The sequence below is a fragment of the Parasteatoda tepidariorum genome, chromosome 7 (genome assembly GCF_043381705.1).
Source record: "Parasteatoda tepidariorum isolate YZ-2023 chromosome 7, CAS_Ptep_4.0, whole genome shotgun sequence".
Lineage (NCBI taxonomy): Eukaryota > Metazoa > Arthropoda > Arachnida > Araneae > Theridiidae > Parasteatoda > Parasteatoda tepidariorum.
In genome coordinates this window covers 92,305,735-92,319,187 of record NC_092210.1, presented here as the reverse complement: position 1 = coordinate 92,319,187, position 13,453 = coordinate 92,305,735, and the positions used below count along the sequence as shown (strand labels likewise).

Genomic DNA, 13,453 nt, shown 5'->3' with positions numbered 1-13,453 from the left:
CATCTCTAACCGTCATTTTAGATATTTATGTCTTATATTAGCGAATATATTTATGAAACAAGTTATTTGTACGCATATAAATTGGATTACAAAACATTGTAAGTTTTAAACATGACAAAATGCAAAATTTCAGTGAAATCGATTAATCCTGAGAAATTAAATTTTAAAAAAGTCGTACTTATAAGACTCGATTTCTCAGGAACTAATGCACTATTCAACCAATTTCGCTCAAATTTGTATTTTCCATGTGGAATTAAATACTTTAAAATGACAAAAAAAAAAAGCTATATGCCTTACGATTTAAAAGTTTTCAGACTGTTACTGTCCCAAAGGGGACTGATCATTAAGACACGGTTCCTAGCAGATCGCCGAATTCAAGCATCACTGGCTGCGGTCAGTGTGCGGGTGGGTCACCACTTGAGTCAGTCTGCGTAGGGACCGAGGGTGTGCTGTATTGGTCCTCGTTAAACTGCTCTAAGATAAAGTGCTAGACTTCGGGTGCAGGTCACCGAGCTACCGAAGCGGGGGGGGGGGCATCCCCTCTACAAAGGATCAAACCTCAAGGGATGTTTCCCAGACCGTCGCCAATAGCTTTTTGTGCAGCACTAGTGTGACGTAAATGATCAACATACCCTCCAACTTATGAGGATGTTGAAAATAATTCTTTCTAGTGGTAGCGAACCAAAGTAGAAATTTTTAAAGCAAATGGATTTCTCATAAAACTTTTATCAGAACTTAAGAATCTAGCCATATGGCCTGCACTTTTATAAGTAATAGTGGACAAGTTACGCTAAGATAAATTTTTTTTAAATATTAAGACATTAATTTTGCTACCGTCTGAAAAGAAGATTTCTGAAACTACGGAAATTCCGTAGCAGTTGGATGGTATGGATCAACATCAGACTGTTATCAATTAAAAATTAGTAAATATTTACTAAAAGTTATTTTTTGAATGGAATTATCCTTAGATAACAGAATTTTATAATCGTGTGCAAAATTTTTTCAATTCCCTTAAAAAGCTCTCGATCTGTAATGAAATACAAAAAAATAAAATTAACATTTGGGGATCCAAACTTTGGATAGCTCACCCGACCCAACTATTGGGACCATATTCCCCAGACTACAGCTACCTCCTATATTACGGGAGTTAGAAAATCGAATCTGTTGAACAAAAGTTATGTTGATTCAGAGAAAGTATGTTTTTATGTCTGATTGCGTAACATAAAATAAAATATCGTGCACTAATTAATTTGCATATTTGATGTCACACCCTCGAATTATTAAGATGGAGTCCTAGAACGTGAAGATCCGATCATTAAATCAAAAGTAATTCAGGGTTGTACTTTTTTGGTTCACTGTACGTAAATGTTACCAATTTCCGACATCTCACCGAGTAAATATGACTAGGGGAAAAATAGCTATTCATGTTGTCTACTTCTGTCCCCCATATGTCCACAATAGCCTCATTTTCCTCTAAATATAATGCTAATCATAAAATACCAATTTTATAAACCTGTTGAATCCGGTTACTATATCGTTAGGAAGGTCTTTTCAAGACAAAACCATTATAAAAATGAAAATTATTTTTTAGTTTCAAATCTAAAAGTTTTTGATCGCGTTATGGAAGCAGAAGGAAATTATACACTTTTTTTTTCTATCGGCACATGTACCCACATTTTAAAAAGTCCTAATTGAAAAAATATTCAGAAATTTTTTTCTCTATATACATCGATTAACAAAACAAAGTTGCCTTTCTCCAATATCGACAGGTCCTTAGAAAATCGTTCTTGAATATTTGGCCTATGTATTCATGACGCCATGAAATCATATGTGACAAAATTATGACGAAGAGAAATAGTTTTTTTTTATGAAAGAAAAATGAGAAAAACTTAAAGCATATTTGCCAATTAAAAAAAAATTCTTTTTAATGGTTTGTCAGGGAAATGAATTTTAATTGCTACGGATTTCTAAGCTGATGTTCATAGCTTTTTTATTAAATTAAATGCGTTTCTTTATTAAATTAAATATGATTTTTTTTAATATAAAATAAAGATTGCATTTCACTTTTTAATGAAAACAAAGTTGTTAAAAACCCTAAAAATTCGAAGTTCCAATTTAAAAAATTTAAAGGTGTTAATAATTTGAAAAATATAAAATAAGAACAAAATCCATGCACCCAATAAACAGTAAAATTATCAATTAAAGTATTTACTATACAAATTAAATTTTATATACGAACATAAAAAAAACAATTTTTATGTTACCATTCTTATAAAAGAATTCGAACAGTATATAAATATAAAAGTATTTAATGAGTTAATGCAAACATTTACTTACCTCCTTATAAATAAATTTACATTTGGTTTTCTTGTTTTCCAAAGAAAATTTTTATTAAGAATGGGAATTATTGATATCACGATTTATGTTTGAAAAAAAGGGAGTTGCAAGTAATTTCAATAACTCTTAATTAAAGTTAAATTTTAATTTCAGAAATTGAATAAAATAAAAGCTAACAGAAAGTTTATATCTGAATTAAAAATGGTTAATTTAAATGACGCAATTAAATGAGCTAAAAACTGAAATTTAACTGGAACGTTTTACGTTTGTCTCAGAAAAAATCTCTTGACAAAATGACCTAAGTAAATGTCAACAAGAGTCATCCCCTTGGATCCCTTAAAAGCTTACATCTATTTTCCTAGAACATCTAGATAATTGCTAGTTTAAGACAACTTAAGGGACATATAGATGGTACTGTAAATATATGACATTTTATAAAAGCACAAAAGAGCCCAGGGTCATAAAAATGAATAAGGCAATTTAAAGAAGCAAAAGGTCATTTTCCCATGGTGTAAAAGAAGATGGCTATTTTTTGAGGAGTCAGATAACTGTGGGTCAACTCTGTGGGTGGTATGAAGGTTTTAACACCTTCATACCACTCACAGTCAAAAGATTCTTTAAAATATATCTATTAGTCTCAGTGTAGGATGCATTTTTCAGGATGCAAAACAGTGGTACTTATTTTAGTTTTCTAAACACTTCTTATGTTTTTTATGATGTGCTTCTCTTCTCTTTTCGTGTTTTAGTTTTAAATTTTTTTAATAAATTAAAATTCGTAATATATAGAAAAAAATTGAAGCAAAACAGAAGTATTTTTCTTGTGGGGGGGGGGGGATTTCTACTTCAATTTGGAAAATAACTAGTAAATTGGAAAAAAAGTAGTTTCTTTTTCTACAATTCTCAATTCTATTTTAGTTTATTGTAGCGAATGTCAAATTTTCAGAAGGGGTGGCGCACATTATCTTCCATCTCAATTAAATTTCAGAGGAAAATAAAGTTTTCGATTTGGAAAATAGCTTTTAAAGTCGAAAATAAGAGTTACATATAAATTTTACTTGACTTTATTTCTGCGAATGTCTGAATTTCAGAAGGGTTGAAGTATATTCTTCGCCCCCTCACTTTAATTTGAGAGGGGAAAAAAATTTTTTTTTTAGAAGATAAATTCAAAGCTTTTTTTTTTAAAAAAAAAAAAAAACAATTTTACTAGACTTTATTATTTCAAATGTCTAAATTTCAGAAGATACAAAGTACATTTTATCCCCCCTTACTTTATATCAGAAGAAAATAAAGTTTCCTATCCCCTTACTATAATTTAAGAGGTTGGAAAATATCGTCGAAGTTATGAAACAAAACAATTTTTTTCTTCTGAAATTTCCTACTTTACTTGATTTTATTCTATTAATGTCTAAATTTCAGAAGATGAGAAGCAATCTCCCCCCCCCCACACACACACACACTTTTATTTCAGAAGAAAATAAAGTTTTCTATTTAGAAAATAGATTCAAAGATGAAATTTTTTTTAGTTACCAATTTCTATTATTTTTTAGCACTTCGAAATTTCAAAAGGGGCGAAACACTATGTTTGCCCCCTCATTACTATTTCTGAAAAAAATAGAGCGAAAATTGGAAATAAAATATTTTTTCCACTTTCATTTTACTTTTCCAAAAGTCAAAAAATACATTAATCGCCCATAACAAAATAAAGTTTCCTACTTGATGTATAACTTCAAAGCTGAGAAAGAATAGCTTTTTTCCCCTCTAAAATTACCTATTTTAATGGACTTCGTCTTGGCGAATAACTAAATATCAAAAGAGGCAAAGCACATAAATGTTAGTGGAATATTAAGGTTTTCTTATTTCAAAAATAGCTTCAAAATTGAAAAAAAAAAATTTAAATTACTGATTTTACTTTATTTTTTTGAGTGTCTAAATTTCAGGAGGGGCGAGACGCATCGTTTGCCCCATCACTTAAATTTTAGAGGCACGCCACTGGGTCTGACGCTCGATAGTAGAGGAAACAACTAAGTAAACCAGAAATGCAATATACAAAAAGTGCTAACAATCAACTACATGCAGCTGTGGCCTTTCCCCTTCTCTGCAAAGTGTGTTTGTTCTTTTGAGAAAGGGAAATAATTCGCGAAAAGGTGTTTTACCGTTTTTTACCCTTTCTTTTATGTTATAGTAGGTACGTAATTACAAAAAAGAAAATTTTCAGCAACTCTATCTTAACACAATTTCTTTCCTACATATATATAATTAGAGTACTGTATTTTGAAAAAACATGATGTGGTCTCTTCATATGGGGCCCCGGCGTAGTTACGGCCCTGGGTTTATGGATCACTTAGAGGTCCATAGGTCATATTTTGGGGGTCCGCCGACTACTCCTTATTTTTAAAACGTTTGGATCAATAATATTTAAATAACATTGATATTTTTTTTCTAAAAAGTGAAAATACATACATATTTGAGACTAGGTGATCGAGATACCCCAAATTCAGCGCAGACTGCACAGAAACCTCTAATATCCCTGTCATATTTTTAACATCCTTCACTAACCGGCTTTCAGTTTGCACCATCAGGGGCAACCCCCTGATGACGTCCGCTGTGCTATTTTTATCATCCCCTATCAAGCTACGTACATTTGACACCTTGTCCAGGTTACTAGATCTAGAATTTTTTATTAGCCCAGTTTTTAAAATCTGGAACATTAACCAAACTTGGATTTGGTATTCCACAAAAACCTCTGGTTGAGGCATCTTTCAAAGTTGTATAATATCGTATGGGCAAAAGCAAGAAACCGCATACTATTGGAGAGACGTTAATTTAGACATGTGCGCTGTAGCTGTAAATGATTGAATTAGTTTGTGAACTGGAACAGAGAAGAAAACTTGAGGCTATTCCGTTGTCAAATTATGTGTTACAATCAAGAATAGTTGAAATTTCTTGCAATATCTTGAAACAGATCATCGATGAATTGAAAGCATCGACATTTTCCTTTAGTACGTAAAAGACGAAGCTATCAACGATTTACTTTGAGAGTTGAAAGTTAAATTAGAAAGCAAGTTATTTAAAAAGAAAAAAAAAACAAGCATATCGAGCATACAAACCTATGCTCATCTTTTAAAGCAACTTTTTATGATATAAAATTTTGCTTATTTACTTAAAATAGTTTTAACATTCATAACGGGTAAATTTGCTTTTACCCATAGTTTTATCTGTTGGGATAATTTTTATCGATGCTAAATTTTATTTCTTGTTTCAACAAACCTTTTAGAAAAGATCAAAAATTAATAAAAATTCTTGACGCACATCTAATTAGTTAAATTTTTACTTAAGACAATCTAACAAAATGATTCTAAATAGTTTATTAACGTACAGCAAATATTTTAATAGTAAGTTAACCGAACGAAATAAATGAGCCAATTAGGGATGAAATACCTTACTTAGAGGAGCATGAATTGAACCAATTGTTTAAATTTCGTGTTTCTTGGAACAATTGTTTTAATATCCTTTTTGATTTTTTCGATTGACCATACTTTCGATTGAACATCATTTTCTATTGAATTTTGTTTTCGATTGAACATTTTTTTCGATTGAATATTTTTTTAATTCAACATTTTTGTTTTACAGAATATTTTTTGCTATAGAACAATTTCGTGTTACAATAGCATTAATATCCTGTTTGATTTCTTCCGATTGAAGTAGTGTTTTCGATTGAACACTTTTTTTCGATTAAACATATTTTTTCGATTTAAAATTTTTTCTCGATTGAACACTTTTTTCGATTAAACATTTCTTTATTCACTAAAAATTTTCCATAAATATATATCTCATATTTCAAATTTTTTTTCTTATAGTATATAATTACATTGCTTTCTAAGTGCTGTTATATGTTTTCGGTCAGGCGTCAAATTGGCGAGTGTTCGTAGAGATAGGTATATATAGGAAACGTCCGTAAACCTAGTGTTAATGTGATTAAATAAACTATTTTTAATGAAATAGTAACTATTTTCAATAATATCAAAATAATAAACGTGTATTGTGCGGATTTGAAGAGAACTTCCCCAGACAAAAAGTCTGCTGCTATGGTAACATGTGAGAGCACATCTCTAATGGGGGAGCAATGAAGGTTTACTCACGCTGACCTATGCCAAGATGAAGACAATAAAACTATTCACCCCTATTCGAAGTGACTTTTCCTTGTGACCATGGTAACCGACAAGACGTGAGACTGATGTCTGGAGGAGTTCTCCTGAAAGCTGCACTATATCCCACTCGAACTTAAGGAATTCAAACTAATAAATAAACAGTAAATATTTTCTTTCTGAAAAACAACAGAAAATATTATTCTACTTCTACCTATCCAGGAAGTTTTTGCTCCCTTTTTTAAAAGATTGTTTTCTATAAAGAAAATTTTCCATTCAATTCATTTTTTACAAGGAAAGATTTCTGAAAGCGACCCATTTTTTTAAAACATTTTGTAGCAATTCTTTCTTGGATCAAAGATTTCCAACAGCTGCCTCCATCCAATGATATTATATACATTCTGCCCCCTTGCCTCGAGGTGTATACAGGGTATCTGCTACATTTTAGATTTTCAAATTCATGACATTTAATGACTCATTCCGAGAATCTTGAATGACTTCACGAAGTTACTATTTTCTCCGACAAAAACACAACACTAAACTAAAAAAAAGCATTATAATAACATTCATTGAAATGATAGGCATAGCCAAAGCTGTTATACTCTGTGCCTTCATATTTATAGATTTTAAATTTAAAAAAAAACAGAGTAAAGAAAAGAGTTGAAACAATAAAATAGCTGAATAAAATTACAAAAGCAACTTTTTTTTTCCTGCAGAATTATATTCTAAAGATACTTTTCTTGTTCATCAAAAGGGAAAGAAATATTAGTGGAAATCACAGAAGATAATTTGCTCTAGAAATGATGTTCGTTCGTTCATTTTTTGAAAGAACACCATAATTTTTAAAGAACATTATAAAATCATTTCATATTCTAATAAAATATGACTGGGCATAGGTTTTTTGTTACAAATTCAGATGTTCGGAATATCGTGAAATTGGGGAGGAGGGTAAATTCCATTTTAAAAATTAGATTTTTCAGCAATCCATGACTTTCCATGATTTTTTTTAAAAAAAATTGTTAAAAAAAATTGTTAAAAAATGTTATTAAATAAAAATAAGCAGCCACAACATCCAAATAATTGTTCTTGAGTAAATTTTAATATATTTCACACACAATATAAGTTGTAAGGAACTCATCCTGCTTCGAGACTAAAACATTTATAAAATGAACAGCACATCAAAACAAATAAATTAGGAATCAACAAATGGAATGATTCAATCAAAAAATGACAGTACTTTTTTTTTTTGCAAAGAAAAAATGTCAGCAATTTGTTTGCAAAGAAAAAAATTTATTTTTCGTGGCAATGGCTTTTTTGTATGAATTAACTTCTTGATTAAGTAATTGTTCATATCAGACCCAAACATGAATAGGTCAGAAAGTCACCTTATATGAAGAGATGTCCTAACAATGAAATAATAAAATCATTTTTTAGATGAATTAATAATCTTGAATAAGTAATTATTCATATCAGACCCAAACATGAATAGGTCAGAAAGTCACCTTATATGAAAAGAAATTTAACTGATGCCACAATGAATAAACATTTTGTTAACTATAAACGAAACAAACATATAGAATAGCATAGTGATTTTCACAGCATGTAAATCCCTTTCTCCAGATTTCACAACACTTTTTAAAGATATAATTGTTTATCTTGAATGTAGTCAAGACACACCAATGCAATATTTTTCTGACAAAAAATTTATAGGACTACCACTCAAAATTCTGGAGAAAAAAAAATTTCCCTGTACTTATTTATTATACACATTATATGAAGAGGAAACACAGCAATTACTGTGCTCTTGTGTGAGCTATATTGGTCTAACTATACTAATTGCTGAAAAAACTTAAGAGAAAAAAAGGAACATAATAACAGTGTTCCACATGTGTTTCCGGTAAATGAAATAGTTTAGTATACATGCAGCATCATCCTAAATATTCCGTTGATTACAATTTGATTGTAATCAACGGAATGGCTTTATAAAAGACGAAACCCTTTTATAAAAGACGAAAATGAGAAACAAAATTTCCTGTATTTCCCCAGTTGGTAAAGGAAAAAAAAAAATCAAAATTCCTCGCATTATCCCTTTAATTTTTTTATTTTACAGGTTTTTCCTGTTCTTCCCGTAGAGTGGTAACCATGATATATGATACTTCAAAGATAACAGCAAAATGACACTAACAATGATCTTATTTCTTGACTGTAGCACTTTTTTTACACACACAAAACTAAATAATTTTAAAGAATCATTTTCAACTTATAAACATAACAGCAAAATGTATTTAAATAAAGGGAAAAAATGAATTCGAAAAGTGTATCATGTGAGGAATCAAAAGGTGCAACTTACAAAATAATACATAATTATAAATAATTGCGGCAGACATTACAGAAAACCTCACAACAAGTTTTTTTTTAAATACAAGGCCATCATCCAAGCTTCTTAATGAAAAAATACATCTTATGAAATCATTAATCACCTAATAAATATATACACTATGTTTTCCCTCTATTCAGTTTTGTGAAATATTTTTGAAACATAAATGGATGTTTTTAAATTTATTTTTTTCATTAGAAGTAAAGTGGGTAAAAAAAATTATAATAAGAAAGAATTTGACTTTATTTCAATTTCATTAAATTAATATTCATTAATTTTATTTTCACTTGCGATTTTAATTTCATTTAACATATTAATTACAAATTAGAAGATTCTTTAAAAAAGGTTCAAGATTCCTAGTAAAAATTAGTTACACAATAATAAGTCTCATATGTCATACATATATGGGTGATTTTCACGAAATATGACAATTCACTGTCCCTTGCTCCAAGATCTAATACTATAATACTAAAAGAACTTTTTTTTAAAAAAAAAAATTAATAAGTAGCATTGCTGTTAGCATTTTAAAATGACTTTGCACTAGCATTGACTGTTTTGTATAGTTAAAAAATTTAATTGAACTTCAAAATTTCATGCTTTTGGCATGTCCCAAACAATGTTTTCAATAATAACTAACTTCAAAACTTCCCATAAATGTTTCAATATCTAATATTTTTTTTTATCTCAACCGGTGTAAGCATTTCTAGAATATACGTAGGGGGTATTATTTACGAAAACTTCGTTCAAAATAATTTTCTGTGTCAATAACTTGTTTGTCCCAAGAAAATATGTCATTTTCCTGGCTACTTTTATTTAGTGGTTTATAACCAAAATAGATAGAGACAGCAATCAATATCTTATGTTAATAGATTGATTAGATACCCTCCTATATGAACATGTCTTGTTGCATGAATAAAGAACCAATTTTCTGGTTCAAAATCTATTTCAAAAATTTTTTCAAGGTGAGTAGGTTTTTGTGTTGTCATTTTCCTGGCATCTTGAAATCATTAATAACATAAACTACATAGATTTATCTGAGTTATTTTAAGAAATTCTGTTGTTTTCTGCAGAATATAAACGTCTTAGGTCAAAATATTAAATTAAAGGTATATGCTATAAAATGGTGAATTTGTCATTATCCTGGTTTATGAATGCCAGGACATTGAAGTGTTACCAGAAGTTTTTTTAAACTGCTAATACAGTAGGGAACCGATTATCCGGAACGGTCGGGACCATCGCTATTCCGGATAACTGATTTTTCCGGTTTTCTGAATCGCTAGAAAAAGCCGTTTTTTTTATTGTTAAACCAAACTAAAAAAAAATTTGGAAATAATCTTAAAAATAAGAAAAAACGATGGAAGTAATACACTAATGATTATTTCTAAAATGATGGTAAGGTAAACCTCTTTAAAAAAAGAAAGAAAAATCTTACAAGGAAAAAAAAAATTTTTTTTTTAAAAATGGCGAGAAAATTTATCAAATTTTGTTCCGGTTTTTTGGTTTTCTGATTTCCGGATAACTGTACTGTACTGTAAGGAGGGAAATCAAATATTAACCTAATACCAAGTTTATGTATGATTGTAATATGCTTGGATGTAATCAAAGTTATTTATTTATTTCATGATTGATTATTATACACAATTTTATTCTGTACATATCAACAAAAATTTTTTTGATTCTTTCTACAGTGGATAAAAAGAATTAATTTAAGCAATTTATGGTCCATCTAACATAAAGGCTTAAGTTGAGTTACTTACTATTAACTTAAAATGACTGTTTTTTAAACTTCTAAGCTAATATGTCATTTTCCTGGCATTCAAGATTTGGTGAATTTCTATCTTATTTTTGTTCTCGAGCAAATGTCATTAAACTACACTACTGTCTCTAAGATATTAATAAGTGTAACTAAAGAAGTAAACAAAACAAATTTTAGATTATTTTGAAGACTTTAAATTTGAAGAAATTTTTTGATCCGACTTGTCATGTTTAAAATAAAAAGAATCACCCATATATATATTATATAGAATATTAATAAGTTTTATTTACTGCACATAAGCTGCAAGTATATAGAACTCATAAATTATGTTAACATACAGAGAAATCATGGAAAAAAGATTAATAAAAGAAGAAAAATTTATACATTTTTATTTATTTATTTTTTCCCATGTTTTCTCAATGTTTTTAATTTTATATATACACACAAATTACATTCATGCAAATACTAAAAATGTGTTACTAAAATATGCTTAACTAAGCAATTTAACAATTCTTTTCTAAACAATTATATATGTTTCGAATTTCAAGAAACAATATGAAGGTTTAGGAACCTCTAAAAAAAGTGAATAGGTTTGACAACAATGAACGAATCTAAGGATCCCATATGCAACACTTTTTACAACAATCAATCACATTATAACAATTCAATTTTATGCTTCATATAAACTTCCTGCTTTGAGATAATACAAAAAGAATTTTTTTTACATGTTTTATCCACAGCTGCCAACATGGATCAGGGAAAAAATCCAGTAGATTTTACAAAATAATATAAATTTCATGATAATTGTTGCTTCATGATAATTGTTGCATAATGTACTAAATATTTTACACATAGGGAATTTTATAGTCATCAAAATACAAAATCTCTAATATTTTCCAGTTATGATGAACATTAAACATACTTAAAATGTTATGTATTATGTTTACTCATAATTTCGAATATTAATAGACATTTAATTCATAAAAGATAGGTAAAAGATTTTTTCAATTAATTTAAAGAGTTCTGTATAAAAACAAATTACAGAAAAAAAAAATTGGATGCGTAGTCTGATTTTTCAACAAAAAATAAGCACCTTTTAAGCACTCAAAAAACATTTTTAACCACTTTCCAAGAAAAAAAAAAAAAAAAGAATTAGGATCTGTGCAGTAATAAAAATCATTTCTTTTCTATTGTTTAAAGTTCTTAATTTATGAATATAAAATCAATAAAATTCAAAAGCATTTTCACAAACTTCATCTAATCATGATAAAAAAAAGCTAGCTACTGATAAATATTGCAGAGAAAATTGAGAAAATCATGCACTTTTTGGAATTTAGAATGACAATCAACACGGAAAAGAAAAAACTTCTTTTTAAAAGATAGAAAATTAAGCACTTTTTACAAATCCCAAACAAAAAAAGCACCTTTAAGGACTTTTAAAAAATTTAAATCAAAAATAAGCATCTTTAAACACTTTTTAAAAATACTACGCACCCTGTTATTTAAATATTCAAACAAGCAAAGCAATAATCTGTACAAAAATTCTATTTGAATAAGGTTTTTTTTAGGAAACTTACTCAGTTTTAGGAAAATTTCTATACTGTACAAAAACCAGGAGAATTTTAATTTAAACAGAGTTGGCAGCTATTGTATTTAAACATTTACTCAGAATCTGCAGAATAGAAATTGTCACTAAAATGAACACCCTGAAACAAAGAGTGGACTAATCACTGCCGACTGCTACAGATATAGTTTTCCCCTTAGGATCATCAAATCTGTCCATAGTGTGAACAGAAAACAGAGCATACACGCCAATATTTATGATGATGATGAACAAGAGTGACACAAACACGCCCATCCAGATGGGGACGGTGAAGAACGAGACACAGTCAAAACTTTCGCTGAAACCAGACGAATCGGTAGGGAATGGCTGAACCTGAAAGAAAAATAGGCAAGTTTTAGAGGATAGAACAGGAAGTCATTTTAGGGTGCATAGCTAAATTTCTCTACAAAAAATAAGCACCTCTAACCGCTTCCCCGAGTTAACTCGGGTACGTACATTGACCGAGAGGTTGGAGTCGTCGGTCTGGAAAGACGCAGAGCTGTATCCTGAGAACTCTAAGAAAATTTAAAACTCTAAAATAAGCTTTTATTTATTATTTCTGTATCTTCTAGAATGTTCTAATTTATCATTTCCTGTTCGGCTATTATTCCTACAAAAGACTAGGTGTGTCTCGAGTCGAGACACCAGTTGCTTTGTTCCCTGTACTTTGAAGGTGTTCAACAAATCTCTTCAACCTTCTGAACTAATTCATTCTATTCGACAATATATTGCAAATATTTATTATCTCGAGTAAACTCGGCATACCAGAATTTGTCAATATGTTTTGCTTTATTACGTTTTTACTCGGCCGGAAGCAAAGCAAAAAATAATAATCTGCTGTGATTGGAAGTTTGCCAATTGGGAGTTTTGCTATTTGTGTTTTTTTGCAATTGTATATACAATGGTAGAAAAAAGAGTAAAAAAATATGGCGTTTGCAAGTAATGCAGATGAATTTTTAGATCATGCAAATGTGAACGAAGACTAATATTTAATTGACCCAAGATAGTTTGGGATAGTAAACTGATGGTAAATTAAATATTTTTTACACATAAAAAAATTAAAATTTCAACTTAGAGCTTGTGCAATAAATAGGTTTTGTTTTAGTTCCTTGTATTTATAAAAAATAAAAAAGTATGTTGATTTTTTACATTTTCTTTCAGATCAATTTTACAGATATTTTTTTTAAACTTTTGAAACAACAAAATGAAGCAGGTTCCTTATACATTACCAGCAC

The 13,453-nt window shown here is 29.3% G+C and overlaps 1 protein-coding gene across 1 annotated transcript in view; it reads right to left on the bottom strand.

Moving 5' to 3' along the window:
• Window positions 1–7,559: 7,559 nt before the first annotated feature.
• The window catches only part of LOC107443916 (V-type proton ATPase subunit S1), a 42,362-nt gene continuing 36,468 nt past the window's right edge, over window positions 7,560–13,453 (bottom strand). The window contains exon 9 of the mRNA XM_016057943.4: window positions 7,560–12,551. Coding sequence (XP_015913429.1) covers window positions 12,339–12,551 — 213 coding nt within the window. The 3' untranslated portion in view covers window positions 7,560–12,338. The remainder of the gene's footprint in view (window positions 12,552–13,453) is intronic.